We start from the raw sequence: 17,189 nt of genomic DNA, 5'->3' as shown, positions 1-17,189 counted from the left end.
GAGAAAAATAGAAGCAAAGCAATATATCAAGCAGAGAACAATACAAGTAGTGCTACCATACAAGATCCATTAATTGAGTTCCAGAAGAAGCAAAGTGCACAGAGTAGAGGTGTAAGTGCAAAATTTTTTTTTTTTATGAGTTGGTTAGGTGTTCACGGAAGAGGTGGGTCTTTAGCTGTTTTTTGAAGATGGTGAGAGATTCTGCGGTCCGGATTGAGGTTTGAAGTTCATTCCACCACTGAGGAACAGTTAGTGTGAAGGTTCTGGAAAGGGACCTTGCGCCACACTGAGTGGGAACTACTAAACGTCGATCGCTAATCGATCGCAGATTGCGTGAGTGAACGTAAGCCTTCAGGAGAGAGTTAAGGTAGGAGGGTGCTGTTCCAGACAAGGTCTTGTAGGTGAGCATCAAGGCCTTGAATTTGATGCGGGCAGCTACAGGAAGCCAGTGGAGGGAGATGAAGAGGGGTGTGACATGGGTTCTCTTGGGCTGGTTGAAGACGAAATTTTAAAATTTTAATTCTGCCGAAGGACCAGCATTTATTGTTTTTCAGGTCATAAGAAGTATCCAGGTATTCAAACAATGCCCCTGGTGGTTAGGAGGAGAAAATTGACCTATTTGTAATTAGTGTTCCCTTTCAAAGCGTTAGCTCAACACCGTGGGAAGCACCCTCGCGCGTGACCAGTAGCTGAAGCTTGTGTAACATCATGCCTATTTATAGGCCTGCCGTGATCAGGTGACATGGCAGTTAAGTGTGTTGTGTAATATAAAAACAGCACCTGTGAGCTGCGCCGTCAGCCTTATTATCTTCAGCGAGACTGTATGTCGGTCGTTTGTGTAACGCTCATAGAAAGACTCATTTTCTCTCTATCTTTTTAAAAAAAGGAAAATCTCTTTTTTCTGTCTCTTTTTTTTAAAAAAAGGAGAAAAGTATGAGTGAGAGAATTCAGGAAGTGTGTTACGCCTTGCTCCTGTTTCATAACGGGGGGATGGACACACTTTCTGTGTGAAGTGTCTAGGTATAGGGCATGCCACGGCAGCCCTCGAGAGGTCTGACTGTGCGCATTGTTAACGCCTTACAATTAGGCAGCTCCGATCGCGACTCGCTGTCTTCTCGGCTGAGGGGAGTTGGGTTTCAGAGCCTCGCGGATCTGGGCCGGTCACTGTCGAGACAGCCAGCAGGTTCAGGTCCTTGGGATCTTGTATGGATCTGGAAGAGGAGCCGGAGACGAGCGCTGCTCTATATCTTTCTCTGTCTTCCGGGTCCGGCTCTCTGCTGGATTTTGGAGCTTGCATTGTGACTCCTCCTTCTGCTATGGAAAAAAAAAAAAAAACTCTGTCTCCGAGGAGCCAGAAGGGTGTGCTAAAATCTGAGAGCAGCTCTCAAGCATATAAAGAGCTGCTTGAAATGATTACTAAGGCTGGATGAGCTTTTTTTCTCTCCAGTGAAAATAAATCTCCCTCACGCTGCAGAAAACTCCAGCCAGTTCCTTCCCTATTATGTCGAGATCACCAGCACTAGTGCGAGGGAGGCACAGAAGGTGAGTGTGGTGGCCCGCCTTCCCCCGCAGACAACCAGGGGGACTATTAGGCCTGATCTGAGAATGGTCATAAAGGCCAAGTAGACAAAGGATGAGCGCTCCTGAGGGGCCATAGAGGGACATATCAGGGGACATGAGGTTGTTAGGTCAGTTACCAACCAGTACTACTGTAGGGCCTTCCCTAGCCAAGGCTGTCCTGTGTTTTCAGTGTTCTCTGGTCAGCGAGCTGTCACAGGGCAACAGAAATCTAATGCTTTCCCTCCAGTAGAATGTGGAAAAGTTAATGTCACTAAAAGGCCATTTGGCAGAATGGAAACTACTGCCAAATGTGTCTCCATGGGTTCTGTCTACCATAGACACCCCCCCCCCCACCCCGTTTCAGAGGTGTGCTCACCACAGTAATCAGCACAGATCAGAGCCCAACGTTAGTGCAGGAAGTAAGATCCCTCCTGGACAAAGGGGCCATAGAACATGTACCCTGTTTCCTGAGGGAGCGAGGTTTTTAAAGCCATTATTTGCTGGTCAGCAAAAAAGATGGGAGTATGCGGCCAATTTTACATCTGCGTCATCTGAACTGTACTCTTTGGACATACAGATTCAATATGCTGATGCTCAAACTTATCGTTCTACAAATTCAGTTTGAGGACTGGTTTGTGAAGATGGATCTAAAAGATGCATATTTCCACATAGAAATATTGCCAAGTCATAGGAAGTTCCTGAGGTTTGCGTTTGGAGGCAACACATACCAATATCGGGTTCTTCCCAATTCCAATATCGGGTTCTTCCAAATATCGGGTTCTTCCAAATGGAGCCTCAAATTTCTTGGCCTCAGAAGGATGTCTACCCCCACATTCCAGTTGCCCAGAATGTACATTACACTCACTGACAAAAACTTTCCCTCTGCCAGTGAAGAATTAGTTGCACCTGCCTGAACAGGGGGTGCGAACATAATCCTCCATAGTGGTTGAAATGTGAGACCACCGCTGTGTTGTCTGTCACAACTAACACATGATGATCTCTCAATTGAGGAAGAAAGAATTTCAGTGCTAGAAACACGGCCTGCATTTCTAGGTGATTTATATGCCACTCCAGATGCAGGCCACTCCAGAGACCATGAGCTGGACAGCCATCTAAGACCGTACCCCAGCCCGTGAGGGAGGTGCCTGTCATTGCCTTCTTGCAATCAGGAGACACCCCTAGAGTGTGACCCAAGGCTTACGTGCGCATTACGTGCATATGATGTCATGCGCCGTTAACTAGGAAGTGGCTTACACTTCTAGTTAGTAAAAAAATAAACACTAGTGTTCCATTTGAGATGATATTACCTTTCTAAAATTCATACAGTAGGTGGGCGAGTACATCGTATATAGTGTAAGTGTATAGTATATCATTTGGGACACAACTTTAGTATTTACTCTCTGAAGCGTATTTTCAAAACATAAGTAACGTAATGAATAGATCTCCCCCGTGCAGCACGCAAACTGACTAATCGATAATGAGATTCGTTGACAATGATTTTCATAATTGATTATTATCGATTTTATCGATTAGTTGTTGCAGCTCTAGTTGGCTTAATGGCATTCACAATACCCATAAACATGTCATGACTGCAGGAGAGAAACTAGAGATAGTGGTGACTGCAGTACAGGGTCATGCATGACCTAAACAAATTAATGGAAACACTTCACTTTAACACCATCTAAAAAAAGTTAATGTCTGACCTTTTAAAAGTTCATCACAAACAGTCTGTTCTGCTGAAACTCTAGTGCGCTGCTAGTATTTAGTGCTAACTTCCGGGAACTATTGAGAGGCTCCAAGATCCGCCATTGCTATAAAAAAAAAACTTTAAAACTGTAAAAAAAAAACATTAGACACTTCCATACATTTAGACACACATATACCTTTAGATACTCCCATTTTATCCTCCCTCGTGCTATTGCGGACGCGTCAAGTATAAACAAGGCTTAATTCATCTACACCAGGGCTGTCCAAACTTTTTGCAAAGAGGGCCAGTTTTGGTGAGGTGAAAATGTGTGGGGGCCGACCATTCAGCCTGACATTCTTTGAACCATTAACATTAAATGCAAATGAACTATATCATGAAATTTTTATTGCAAATGGCATGCTTTTCATTTCTTCACACAGAACACAAATAAATCTAAACAAGTTTTTACCAAAATCAATCACATATTTGAAGACCACATAAAATGAAGAAAATGTCTGTCAGGGAAAAAAAAACTTTTGGGAAGATTAAACATATTTATATTCATTTGAAACATTACATATTATTCACTATTAAATGCTCACTGTAAACTTCTAAATTCAAAACATGTGAACAGGAAAATAACACGAACAGTTATCATATTCATAAGTACAAAACATTGAGGGCTATATGAATCCTTGTATCACTCGTTCTTTCGTTTTTCAATTGACCATCAAAAATCAAAAAACAAAAATATGCTATTTGATTTCGAATCAGATATCAAAAACGAAAAAAGTCGTGTTTTCCACTCGGATCGAAAATACAAAATGAAAAAATGGGCTGCCGGACCGAATTTGACTTTAATATTTAATTTGTCAGGTTTACGAGACCCAGTTTGATTGTCAATTCAAAAACAAAAGAACAAATTATACACGGATTAAAAGAATTCATTCACCTCAGAAGACTAAACAAATAACTTTCCTGCACTAATGTGAAGGGTGATACTGAGATCTCGACTGCAGTAAATAGGCCAGGTCTGGCTCAAAAACTGTAGTTTTGATGCGCAAGATGTCACGCAGGTGAGAGTCACTTAGTCTCATCCTCATGCAGTTCTTGTTAATGTTCATAACCAAGAATGTCTTCTCGCACAAGTATGTTGAGCCAAACAAGCTCAGCATTTTCTTAGCAAATGTTCGAATCTCTTGGAACCTGCCTTTATCCAGCTGGCGGTAAAAGTTGACAAGAGGGAGCTGTTGGTGCCGACTGTGACACTCGGCGTCACACTGCAGCTCAGTGAGCTCCAGCTGCAGGTGGTCTGGAGCGTCATCAGGGTCCACGGAGAAAGGAGAGGAAAAAAGCCTGATATCCTTTTCAATAGCTGCAAAATCCCGAAAGCGCCATTGAAACTCTTCATCCAGAGATGAGATGTCTGCTGCATACCTCCTCATTTGCGCACTGATATTGTTCTGTGGAAAACCGTTCATTATTTCCTGCAGCGATGGGAAATGTGTGGTATTGGGCCACGTTTGTGACAGGTGCCTTTGGGAAAATAGCAGCTTGGTCCCAAAGGCTTTGATGTGTGAATACAGTTGTCTTACCACTCCATTTTGCCCCTGAAGGCTCGTGTTCAGCGCGTTCAGATGCCGTGTTATGTCAACTAAAAATCCAAAATCAGCCAGCCAAATAGGATCAGATAGTTCTAGCATCAGCTGTCCCTTTTTTGCCAAGAATTGTCCGATTTCCTCCCTAAGAGAGTAGAAGCGCTGCAGTGCAGACCCCCGACTGAGCCATCTTACGTCGTTGTGATACACAACATCTCCGTATTCAGCCTGGATGTCGAGTAGAAACTGTTGAAACTGGCGGTGGCACAGGGCTTTGGAGCGAATATAATTAATAGCCTTTATTACCGGTTTCATAGCATGATCATATTTCAGATGTTTGGCACAGAGAACTTGTTGGTGAATAATACAGTGGAGTTTTATAGCTTTGCCTCCTTCTTCGCTGACTTTGTTACAGACTAGAGTTGATATTCCACTTTGCTCACCAGCCATGGCAGGTGCGCCATCCGTAATAATCCCAGTGACTTTATTCCACGGTAGTTTCACGTCATCTACGGCAGAACAAACAGAAACAAATAAATCTATTCCTCTTGTTTGGTCCTTAAGGCTCTGGAGGTCAAGTAGTTCTTCACTCACGTTCATTTCATTGTCCACTCCTCTTAAAAAATCAGTAACTGAGCGGTCTCAGATGCATCCGTGCTTTCGTCGCGGGCTAACGAAAAAAGTCAAACTCTACTCCTTTTGCCTCTAACTGTCTTAATCTTAATATCAGATGAAACGTCTTCAATTCTCCGTACCACAGTGTTACGTGCCAGGCAAACATTGGCAATCTCTTGCTTCTTCTCAGGACAAATTTTCTCTACCATTTTCATCACACAGTCTTTAATAAACTCACCCTCAGTAAAAGGTTTGCAGTGCTTGGCAATCAGCGTTGCCACCTCGTAGCTCGCTTTTGTGGCATTTTCATTTGACTCACGGGCTCTTGTGAAAAAGCGCAGCTGTGCCGTTAAAACATCTTCTAGTTGCTTCAACTTTTCGCAGTGTTCATTTCCAGTTAGCTTGTTGTAGTTAGCATGTTTCATCTGGTAGTGCCTCTTGATATTGAATTCCTTGAAAACAGCCTCTACACAATAGACTCTACACACATAATGTCTAAGGGTTAAAGACAAACTGTCCTTTCAGCGTGCCATACATAAAATACAATTTGTCCTTTCGGCCTTCCATAATCGGTCTGCGCACCGCCGCAGGAAGTCGAACACAGCGGAAAGCTTCACATCGTTGTCGATGATGTCACTACAGGAAACCCACACACGCTTCCTTCTCCACATGGGCTTCAAAGCTCTGATCCTCTGTGTAACATCACTTCTATACAGGAGGGTCCATCTACCTCCACACAGAATCTTGGCAGTGTAAAAAATTGTTAGCAGTTGTCCTGATTACAAATATTTTTATACATTACAAATATTATAATATAATATGTATTGAAGACATTTCTAATATCAATCATATTGACTTATCATTCTGTCTTCCTAGCTGCCTGCAAAGGAACTGTATAAGGTCCATCTTCAAATGCAAATTAGAAAAAGTGACATGGAGGTGGACCTTCTACACCTTCAAATTGATTAAGAAAAGGTGGACATAAAAAGGTCAGGCTTGAAAGCGAATTACTGAAGCACTGGCTATCGTTAGGTATTTGCCTAGTGATGATTATTCTGTGATTTCTTACTGAATGGTAAAGCAATAAATACAAATGTCTTTCTCAGTTACAGGAAATAAAGAAACAATGAGCCACACGTGACTGTTTATTTTGTGCATTAGTCTTTTAATTAGAAGTGATTTTGGCAGATCACTTCTCGTAACACCCTGCAATCTCTTTAGTCCACTGGGTTAACTGGGGGTTACTCTTTATTATCTTCATAAAGAGTAGGGGACCTCGAAATTTTCTGGTATTGTGTACAGACCCTGACCATTTTGCTTCCAAGCTGGTTATGAGGTGGGATGTGTCACATATTGCCTAGTTAGTGGGACCAGTAATGAGTGGCATTTAATTCACTAATTATATATACAGTATCTCACAAAAGTGAGTACACCCTTCACATTTTTGTAAATATTTGATTATATCTTTTTATGTGACAACACTGAAGAAATGACACTTTGCTACAATGTAAAGTAGTGAGTGTACAGCTTGTGTAACCGTGTAAATGTGCTGTCCCCTCAAAATAACTCAACACATAGCCATTAATGTCTAAACCGCTGGCAACAAAAGTGAGAACACCCCTAAGTGAAAATGTCCAAATTGGGCCCAATTAGCTATTTTCCCTCCCCTGTGTCATGTGACTTATTAGTGTTACAAGGTCTCAGGGGTGAATGGGGAGCAGGTGTGTTAAATTTGGTGTCATCGCATAAAACAAATATAAAATACAGCGGATGTTTGTTTACAGAGAATATTAAACAACATTAATATAAACTTGTTTGCAATGGGGATGATGTGTGTTTCATTTAGGTGTTTTTATAGCGATTTCATTCCACACTGTTAGAATATCAGCTTTGTGGCCAAAAGGTAAGAACAGAGAGCTTAGCAACAACCGGTGGCTAAACACTAAACACTTAAGCACTAAAACACTCACACTTTCAACACTACTGTAATCTACTGAGGGGAAAAGATACAGAAAATAATGACTGTATTATACCATTGGGTGTTAAATTATCAGGTATTTTGTACAGCTGTGTGTTATAGTGTATATTAGCTGTGTGGGATTCTGGATTGTCAGATCCTCAGATCCAAAGCAGCCCAAATACTTTCTGCTCAAGACTAGAACACAATATACTAAACAGTACACTTTTTATATTATAGGGGAACATCCATCTGGATTGTGTGAGCATTGTCAAATACAAGAGACTGTAGAACATGTGCTTGTTACCTGTAGGAAATATGAAACACAGAGGATGGGCATGATAACAGACATGGAAAGAATAGGATTAACAGGACATGGAGTAAAGAATATATTGGAATACAGTGGGAGTGAACAAGGAAGGAAGGAACCTGATCTGCTTTCTAATAAAAACTGGACTAATGAGGAGAATACGACATGGGGCTCTGTATAGGCGTTAAATAAGACCAGAGGATGGCAGTAGTGAAATATCAAGTATGCAATCTGCCATTAAAATCCGAAGAAGAAGATGACGTCACTACAGGAAACTCACACACGCTTGGTCTCCGAGCTTCCTTCTCCACACGGGCTTTGAAGCTCTGATCCTCTGTGTAACTTCACTAAAGGTGAGTTCATCTGAAACTTACCATCTGAGATACTCGGTTAACAGGTTAGTGGAGATTCTGGAGTCATGAATCTCTGTGTTTTTCTTCCAGTGTCCTGATTATTTACTCCTCTTATAATGAAATCAGAGTCCAGACCCCGCTCTTTAGGAAAATCTCCACAGACTCCTGCTGCTACTGGCTCAGAGGTAAAGTTTAGTCACGTGTCTGATTTCTCTTTTCATTTTTAAACTCTGACAACTTGTTTATAATTAAGTAACCATGACAACACTATATACAACAAGCAGAAAACGTCAAAGCAAACAGCGCGCGTTCTGACGACGTCAACAGTTAGTCTCTTTTCGTCAGTGTGATATTACTTTATGACAACGTTGTTAGTTTACCACGTCTTGGTAACGTTTATTTTTATATATAATCTTGGCTAACGGTCCAGAAACGTCGTGGCCACGTCCTCCAAAAACTCTCTAACTAGTCTCATTGAGAACGATGTGAAGACGTGTTTTTATTGTTTGTTCTTTATTGGTTGATTCAGTGTTTACAATACAACAAAACTTATTCATGAAGTCTTTTACATAACAGACTGAGGACACAATAATATTTGCATAATTCAAAACAAAAGTAGAAAATAAAATAAAAATAAATAACATCTCTAGGTGTTTGTTATGAGATTACTCTTGTCTAACAATGAAAACTGGTTTCTGGCTTGGGGAATAATCATTATTTTCAGCGAGTCCACATATATAGCTTTTTTTTTTATATATGTTTGGTTGTGGTGGTGTTTTTATGTATCTACATTTATGGATAAAAAAAATGTTCAATGATTATCAAAAAAACAGATTTTTTTTGGTCATCAAATATTATTCCAAATTTAACACCATCCCAAGTAAAAGTGTATAACGGGGATCTTTTGTTTCAACCAGTTGTACACATCACTTCAAAATCCTTGAACAGATTTGCAATAATAATAATAAAAAAAACTAATGTTCCATTGTTTCTATATCAGAATTACAGAATAAACATTATTTTGAGATTTCCATGTTAAATATACCTCTTAGAAATTCTTTAGTGGAATATATTTCATTTGTAATTTTAAAGTGCACTTCTTTGATTTTGGGGGATATGGAATAAGAAATATATTTCCTATTTATTTCACATCTGACTTTTCTATTGTGATGATTAAGAATGTAAGTTCATCTTACACGACTCTGATAGCATTCTTGTACGAGACATTTCCTCAGAAATGTATTAGTGCAGTGTTTATCTATAAAATGAACTTGGTTTATCCTAGGCTCATGAATCTTTGGACTTATCTCTGTGTATTTTACATGTTCTCTTATTAATCTAATCATTGGTAAAGGGATATGTTTAATAATTTTGATATAAATCCTTTGAGAGCTGTTTAGTTTAAATTTGCTGCAGAGGTCCTTATAATTCAAGATATTACCCTTTATGTCCATAATAGGGAAGCCACGATACCAAAAATCCAAAAGTACTTGGTACCAGTACCACCAAAAGTACACAATACTCAATACCAAAGTCGATACCATGGTGTGGTATAAAAATAAAATCTAAAAAATAAAATTAAAAACTCTCCTGGAGTACATCCTCCTCTGGTTGATAATGGTAAAAAAAAAAAAAAAAGTGAGAGGGGGGGATATTTTAGTTATCAAACACTGTCTGACAATGACCAATAAAACAGTGGAGGCTACAAGTACTAAGGTGCACTCCTAAACATGCACACACACACTCCCACACCCACCTTATACTCTGAATGCAAGCATTAGTTTAAATTCACTGATATGGTGGCAGGCCAAAAAGACTTATTAAAAGCATGAACATGTGAGTAATTATTAGTGACATTAGGCTACATGTTGTTGACAGGACACGGGCTGAATGGCGATGCATGGTGGCCCATTAGGAGGTAGTTTATAACATTGCAATGCATTAGCATCATTAACAAATAACAGGCTATTGCAAGCTTTATATGGAGCATAACGTTATCTGGTTTCACGGCCGCAATGCAGCTGCCTCAAACAAACATAATATAGGACCGTCTTTCAGGTGCTTCACCAAATTCCAGGTGTTTCCTCACTTTGTTTGAAATGAACGATAGCATCGGTTGCACACCGGCACTTCGTACATTTCAGTGTCGCTGAACACTTTTAACTAAAAATGTAGATGCCACCAAAGTCATATAAAAATAACATGCATTAAGTAAACATGCTGTACTATGCTGTAATCAATAACATACTGTAATATACTGTAGTCAACTCAAAAGTTGTTTATTTGTCTATTGTATTTTGATAACTGTATTTTGATTACATTTTAAGTATCCAATGTGAGTGACTTTGCCGGTCCTGAGTAACTTTAGGCCCTTCTGAAGTGAACATTGTACAAACTCTCCAACAACAAGGATACAATAATATAGGCCTGAAGCCAGGGTTTTCAACCACACTATATGGCTGCAAATCCTTACAAGTGAAATGCACCGCCGACTCTATCTTCTTTGCACTAGCTGAGGTAGACGGAAGCTTGTTGGTGGTATTATCCAGTGTAGTTTTCCTTGAATCAACATGTTTCGGCTGTGGTTGCCGTGCCGCCATTTCATCTGCGTGGTGTCTTGTTAAGTGATAATGCAAGTTGGTTGTGTTTCTTGAATATTTTATTGTACCTGATAAAGCTTACAAACAGCATTTGTTTTATCTAAATCATTGCTCCCTGACTTATTTTTAAAACCAAAGTGCATGTCACCTCTGAAAGCTGGAGGCACTCTTATATTTTCCTCCATGATCTCTTCTGCTTACTTCTGAGACACTGGCTGTATGTATATGACTGGCAACTGTTAGCTTTGTAGACAACGAGTCAACGACATCTACAGGAGCGGAGGAGGAGGTCATTTGACCCACACAGAGGGATTTGATGAAATTTTAATGTCATTTTAAATACATTTAAAACATGATTAAAAAAAAAAATATTGGTACTAGAGGTTGGAATATCGATACACTACACTATCGTGAAAAAAAAATCACGATAGCTGTATCGATATTTTTGGACAGCCCTAATGTTAAGCACACTATTAATAGTAAAACACAATGATCATCCTGGTACTACTATACTAACACATGCTAAATAAATGAAACAATTAGTGGTAACTTAGTGGTTATAAGCACAATAAGTCCCGAAGGAAGCATGGCAGAAAATAGGTGAGTGCAGTTGTTTTACAGATGTATTAATTTTCAGTCATTGTTTCTCTGGAGTGTCCTGATTGTGGAATGTGCTGATTCAACTAGGGAAGTGGGGGGGGGATCCTCCCCCCTTTTCTTCCTGCAGTTATCACTTTATGGGTGAAGGACCTTGGGTTTTATCTATTGGGTAAGCCATCTGGTTTTGGTGAGTCCAAGAATAGGGCTTGTTTCTCAACCCATTTGTGGCATTCTGGGGGGTTGAGTTATAGTTTTACTGCAACATTCGGCCAGGTGGCCAGTCTGACAAAGGCTAGTGTTTACTAACGTTGGGTTTGTCCGTACACCCGAGAATAGTTGGCACTAGTCACAACAGCTTCTATGAATTATGGTTTGCGTGGTCGAGGGCTGTTTAAATGGATTGTCTTATCTTCTCTTGTTATCATGTCTGCTGCCTGGTTCGATCCTACATTGGAAGTACAAAGAGTCTAAACATTAAAAAGTGCTTCAGCTTGCATAAAATGTTTACGCCCAGAGTAAGGTCATCTTTGTATGGCTACTCTCTGAATTTTATAAACATATACAGATCTAGATGAACAATTTCTGTGTGATTAGTGATGAGAAATTGTGTAAGGTCAACTGCCTCGTTCATCTTGGCTCTTAAAAATGATCAGTCACAGTTTTGGCATTAGTAAAAACGGGTTGCAATCAATGGAATTATGTTACAAATCTTAAATTACAAAGCTGTTACAGCCATTAAAGGTGGGTGATTGGGTGGTCAAGCCGTAATACAGTATCGTTGGAGATGTTTCCATAAACAGTTCCATAAACACATGGGGATAAAATCTATAATTATTTAAGCATGTTGAATAACTTTATTTTGTTTTCCAGATGTACCACTGCTCAGATTGTGGGAAGAGTTTTATTAAAAGTCATCATCTCAAAGATCATGAGCGCATTCACACAGGAGAGAAGCCATTTGACTGCTCCCAGTGTGGGAAGAGTTTTACTCATCAGAGTACTCTCCAACAACATGAGCGCATTCACACAGGAGAAAAGCCATATTACTGCTCCCAGTGTGGGAAGAGTTTTAATAAAAGTCATCATCTCAAAGATCATGAGCGCATTCACACAGGAGAGAAACCGTATGACTGCTTCCAGTGTGGGAAGAGTTTTACTCGTCAAAGTCATCTCCAACTACATGAGCGCATTCATACAGGAGAGAAGCCGTATCATTGTGGACAGTGTGGGAAGAGTTTTACTCGTCAGAGTCATCTCCGACTACATGAGCGCATTCATACAGGAGAGAAGCCGTATCACTGTGGACCGTGTGGGAAGAGTTTTACTCGTCAGAGTCATCTCCAACGACATGAGCGCATTCACACAGGAGAGAAGCCGTATCACTGTGGACAGTGTGGGAAGAGTTTTTCTCGTCAGAGTAATCTCCGACTACATGAGCGTGTTCACACAGGACAGAAGCCATATTACTGTGGACAGTGTGGAAAGAGTTTTGCTTGCCAGCGTAATCTCCAAATACACAAGCGCATTCATACAGGAGAGAAGCCTCATCACTGTGGACAGTGTGAGAAGAGTTTTTCCCAACTAAGTAATCTCCAACGACATGAGCGTGTTCACACAGGAGAGAAGTTGTATCATTGTGGACAGTGTGGGAAGAGTTTTACTTGCCAGAGTAATCTCCAAATACACAAGCGCATTCACACAGGAGAGAAGCCATATCTCTGTGGACAGTGTGAGAAGAGTTTTACTTGTCAGAGTCATCTCAAACGACATGAGCGCATTCACACAGGAGAGAAGCCATATCACTGCTCGCACTGTGGGAAGAGTTTTATTCGTCAGAGTCATCTCCAACGACATGAGCGAATTCACACAGGAGAGAAGCCGTATCACTGCTCACAGTGTGGGAAGAGGTTTCGTGACCAGAGGGCCTTCCACAGCCACCAGCAGAGTCATACAGGACAGAAGCTGTACCTCTGCGGACATTGTGGGCGGAGCTATACTTATTCAAGTTCATTAAGGACACACACGTGCTCTAACATAAAGCCATCAGATTTAACCATTTGAATTTGTCAAATTAAGATAAATTTTTTAAAGGGAGGTAAAGAGACATTCATATTGTATTATTTGTCATGGACTGTAGTATTCTGTTGAATGGGCTTTTATTGCTTACTCTCTGGATTTTAGCAAAATTCATGATTTTATGTTTTCCTGTTTTTCCCCAACACTACAATACCAAGTATGGAATACATATATTTAACCAGTGGGAATGCCCACTTTAATCGACCAATCCAGACTGCTGAGTGAGACACATGACTCTAACTTCTCCCTCTAACATAACTTTCATTTTAGATGATTTTTAAATACAAACTAGAATTTGCTTTATAAAATATCGTGTTGTGTTTACAGGCAATTTGAAGAGAGAATTCTTGTACAAGTTGCTCCATCCTTGCAGCGTCCATTTAACTATAGCTAACTACAATGTATGGCCAAAAGCATGGGGATGCCTGACGACCACACCCATATATACCTTTTGAACATCCTCTGATGGAACGGCATCCAATCCATGGTCCCTTGAGCCCAGTGTTCCTGATGTAGTTTTCAGCTTTAGTGCAACCCTGACCAGGATAACACAGTTACACAGTAAGATCAATGAATGGATTTTTGTTGTATTTATGTTCCTATAAGAAGTAAGAAAATATTTGTATGACCTACAAGTCTTAGAATTTTTACTGCCGGATCACTATCACAGTCGTGAATATACATTGAATGGAGTATTGAGAGAGTACATTACCAGGGGTCTGGGTTTGATGACCCCTTCACTTTAGTAAATCACATGTTTAATAATACACCAAGTTTATACTTTCCTTATTAATCAACAAAAATTCTCCATAATGCAAAACTTAAATGGGTTTTCTCATTGTGTAATTTCCTTTTAAAAATGTGAAATGTTACATTTATAAATCTTCAGATGCTTTGCTTTGATACTCACAGATTAGCTCATGTATATTAATCATCCTTCAGGTTTCTTCAACTTGAATAAAGTTTACATGTGGGATATTTTATGAGTTTAATATTCGAATTACATTACTACCAGTAATTTCATCAAAAGATTTTGAATGATGCTATTAATATGCTGGGCAAAAGTCCACTAAAAGGATTCTAGTATAACAAGCTAAATATTTCAGATATCACAGAATAAATCTGACGCACTGCCTCACAGCATTGCCATATTCTTAGGTTTAATCCAGACCAAATAATTCTAATAGAATTTAAATATGGAGACACAGATAAGAAACTGCAAAACACTGATGCTGTGTTGGCAGGTTAGACATTCAGCAAAGATGATCAGGAAACGGGATTGATCTTCACACAATCTCTCTTTTATTCACTTTGAGTGTCTTTATATCACCAACAGAAAAATCAAAATGTCTACACCTGTCTACAGAGTGAAAAGGCCTTGCTCATGTAGAAAGGACAGAAAAGAGAATGGAGGAGAAATAAATAAGAAGGGAGTCTGGGGAAGGGAATGTTATCATCTCTGGTCTTGGTGTGTTCAATCACAAAGATCCACTGTAACAAAAAACATACTACAAGTCATATTCAGAGACCGCTCTAGATATAAACCTTTCATAAAGAATGTTATATATAATACATAGAAATGTTCTGGAGTCCTGAAACTACTATACTATCACAAAGCTAACAGATGGTGTGTGTGAGGTACAAAAGCACATTTAACATAAAGTTAACATTGTTATTTTTTTGTGATGTTTACTTACCCAGAAAACTAACTGCTACTAACTAGTGTAGTGTGTGTGTTAGCTTTTCTCCCACTCACATATGCAGATCAGAGACATAATTTAAAAATGAAACAAAAAAATATATAATGATAAAATCTCTATTTGTCACAGAGACAAATGGTTACAGGGCTGTTGAGCAACAAATATTTAGCCTTATTTAACAGATGTCAGGATCAAGTGTTATAACCAAATTACAATACAATCAATAAGTTGAACACTGATACCTGGATTAGCCTCATCTTTATGTTCGTGTTAAACCTGGCTGATGTGGTTTTATTTGTTTTGTTTTTTTGTTGTTTTTCTGAAAAGATTTGAAATGTCCGTTTCAAATATTTTGATATATACACCCACAGAACGGATAGAAAAAATAAGTTGTAACTGATTGTTTTGGTTGTGAATAACAATAATTTACCTATTTTTAACACTTTTGAGCTACTGTTGTACAGCTACTGAATACAGCACTCTGAATATGAGCCAGCTCAAAGAGTCGACTCATTCCCCAAAGGACTCATAACTTGTAATGAATCCTCATTTTTAAATTGAAAGAGTTTCTCCTTCAACCTCGACCCCATTTTGTGGAGTGGTTGGAAAAGTTAAAACAGAATCTTTAAGGCAGAAATGGTGATATTCATCAGGGGTGTGAGCTGGACTGTTAATCTTCCGGGGCTGAGCCCAGATTCTTCTCCAGCAAAAAAACTTTTAAAAATGTACTTGTAAATAAACTGTTTCTTGGATGTGAGGGCTAATTGTTTTGGGTCTCTACCATGAGATTAGGCTAGTTTGCTAATTTGGCCTGAGCTACTGCCCTGAATACACAGGCCGGTCTATGCCCCTCCAGGTAGTGTTACCTGTACCTCATGCGCAGCAGATTTCTTACAAATGATTTTACACAAGTTTTTTTTATACAATATATCCTCATTCTTCTTATATAAAGTCATTTATTGTAAAGAAATTACTAACCTCTCGTCAACAGTCCTTGTTGTGTGACATTAATATTAGGGGTGTAAACTGGCCTGAGCATTGGAGGCTGTAGCCCTGAAGATGTTTTTTTCTTTAACCCCGAATAATTCTCCACTTGGAGTGGTTTGTAACTGAACCTCAGTAAACGAAGGTGGCCTGTAATTTTATATCTTCAGTGAACGGAGGCGAGACTGATCAGACAGGGTTTACAGGAAAATGCATGGAGATACTCGTGGCTGACAGCTCTCAATTCTGCCAAATGCTAGCTCTCACAGTCGGTATGCGGAAAAAATGGATGTACGCCGATTTATTTAAAAAAAAAAAAATTATACGAGTAAAGGGGTTGAAGCTGAAACACTAAGATCCTCTAATGCTGAACAGTAAATGTCTATAAGTTCCTGAAAATGTATAAGTTACATGAACATGATATGAGTAGACCATAAGGAAAGATAATGTACTTTGCACTGCACTGTAGCAACTAAACACATACAGTGATAGCTTAGTTGTGCCTCCCCTTGGCTAGGGACACCAAACTAGCCTAGTCTCGTGTAAGTTTTGTTTTTGATATTGAGCGATAAATGGCAATAACTCCAAAACTATGGGTTTAGAATTGTTTCATATTTCCAAATAAATAGATTATATTCCACAAATAACTTTAGCAAGATTCACAAAAATTAAACAACTTCACAAATAAATAGAATGAGATCCACAAATATATGTTAGGAGTTTCACAAAAATGTATTAAATTCACAAATAAATAAAATGAGATCTGTGAATAAATTATATTTTTTTTTAAAAAAATGTTTTTATGTCCGTTAGGATTTTTGAATCTATATCCTGAGACGAGCCCCCAGAAAGCTGCCAGGATCTGAAACTAGAGAATCTCTGGGTTACAATTCTTAACAAGAGAGAAAGCAAAAATACACAAGAAAGACGGCGCCCTCGCCTTGCTACACACTTCCCACACCAAGGAGAGTTTGCTAAATGACACACATACACAAAGTTCAAATGGCAAGATCGCTCGTTTATTCAAAGAAAGGCAAAGTATATATCACGCTTGACACACAACAGAGACAATGGGTTAATTATTGATTGGCTAGGTGGAAGGGCATATTTGCATGGAACAGGAAGGTGAGGGGACAAAGGACCACACAA

The 17,189-nt window shown here is 39.3% G+C and overlaps 2 protein-coding genes across 6 annotated transcripts; one reads left to right on the top strand and one right to left on the bottom strand.

The window, feature by feature from the left end:
- Positions 1-2,262: 2,262 nt before the first annotated feature.
- Positions 2,263-8,357, bottom strand: LOC128622959 (general transcription factor II-I repeat domain-containing protein 2B). Of its 2 annotated transcripts, XM_053649733.1 has the most exons (3): positions 5,699-8,357; positions 4,843-5,354; positions 2,263-4,710 (listed from the first exon to the last, which is right to left on the bottom strand). In XM_053649733.1, the coding sequence occupies exons 1-3, from the start codon at positions 5,883-5,885 to the stop codon at positions 4,231-4,233; spliced, it is 1,179 nt and encodes a 392-aa protein (XP_053505708.1). In that variant the 5' UTR covers positions 5,886-8,357; the 3' UTR covers positions 2,263-4,230. The 2 variants fall into 2 exon arrangements, with proteins under 2 accessions (XP_053505708.1, XP_053505709.1); XM_053649734.1 differs by having other exon boundaries at positions 2,263-5,354; positions 5,440-8,357.
- LOC128622960 (zinc finger protein 135-like) lies at positions 7,997-16,096 on the top strand. 4 transcript variants are annotated; one of them, XR_008388480.1, is made up of 5 exons: positions 7,997-8,080; positions 8,171-8,265; positions 12,151-13,375; positions 13,515-13,577; positions 13,684-16,096. XR_008388480.1 is itself a non-coding variant. In XM_053649737.1 (4 exons), exons 2-3 carry the CDS (start codon positions 8,197-8,199, stop codon positions 13,339-13,341), a joined length of 1,260 nt encoding a protein of 419 aa, XP_053505712.1. In that variant the 5' UTR covers positions 7,997-8,080; positions 8,171-8,196; the 3' UTR covers positions 13,342-13,375; positions 13,515-16,096. The 4 variants fall into 4 exon arrangements, 2 of the variants coding, with proteins under 2 accessions (XP_053505712.1, XP_053505710.1); XR_008388479.1 differs by having other exon boundaries at positions 12,151-13,577; XM_053649737.1 differs by having other exon boundaries at positions 13,515-16,096.
- The last annotated feature ends 1,093 nt before the right edge of the window (positions 16,097-17,189 follow it).

This window comes from Ictalurus furcatus, chromosome 19 (genome assembly GCF_023375685.1).
Source record: "Ictalurus furcatus strain D&B chromosome 19, Billie_1.0, whole genome shotgun sequence".
Classification (NCBI taxonomy): Eukaryota; Metazoa; Chordata; class Actinopteri; order Siluriformes; family Ictaluridae; genus Ictalurus; species Ictalurus furcatus.
This window is presented reverse-complemented; position numbering and strand designations above follow the sequence as displayed.

Coding starts and splice junctions, on each gene's coding strand:
- LOC128622959 (XM_053649733.1), bottom strand. CDS start 5,885: ATGAAACATGCTAACTACAACAAGCTAACTGGAAATGAACACTGCGAA. Junction 5,355..5,698: donor CTGCAAACCTTTTACTGAGG/GTGAGTTTATTA, acceptor GTTCTGCCGTAG/ATGACGTGAAACTACCGTGG. Junction 4,711..4,842: donor TTCAGGGGCAAAATGGAGTG/GTAAGACAACTG, acceptor GGTTTTCCACAG/AACAATATCAGTGCGCAAAT.
- LOC128622960 (XM_053649737.1), top strand. CDS start 8,197: ATGAAATCAGAGTCCAGACCCCGCTCTTTAGGAAAATCTCCACAGACT. Junction 8,266..12,150: donor CTGCTGCTACTGGCTCAGAG/GTAAAGTTTAGT, acceptor TTTGTTTTCCAG/ATGTACCACTGCTCAGATTG.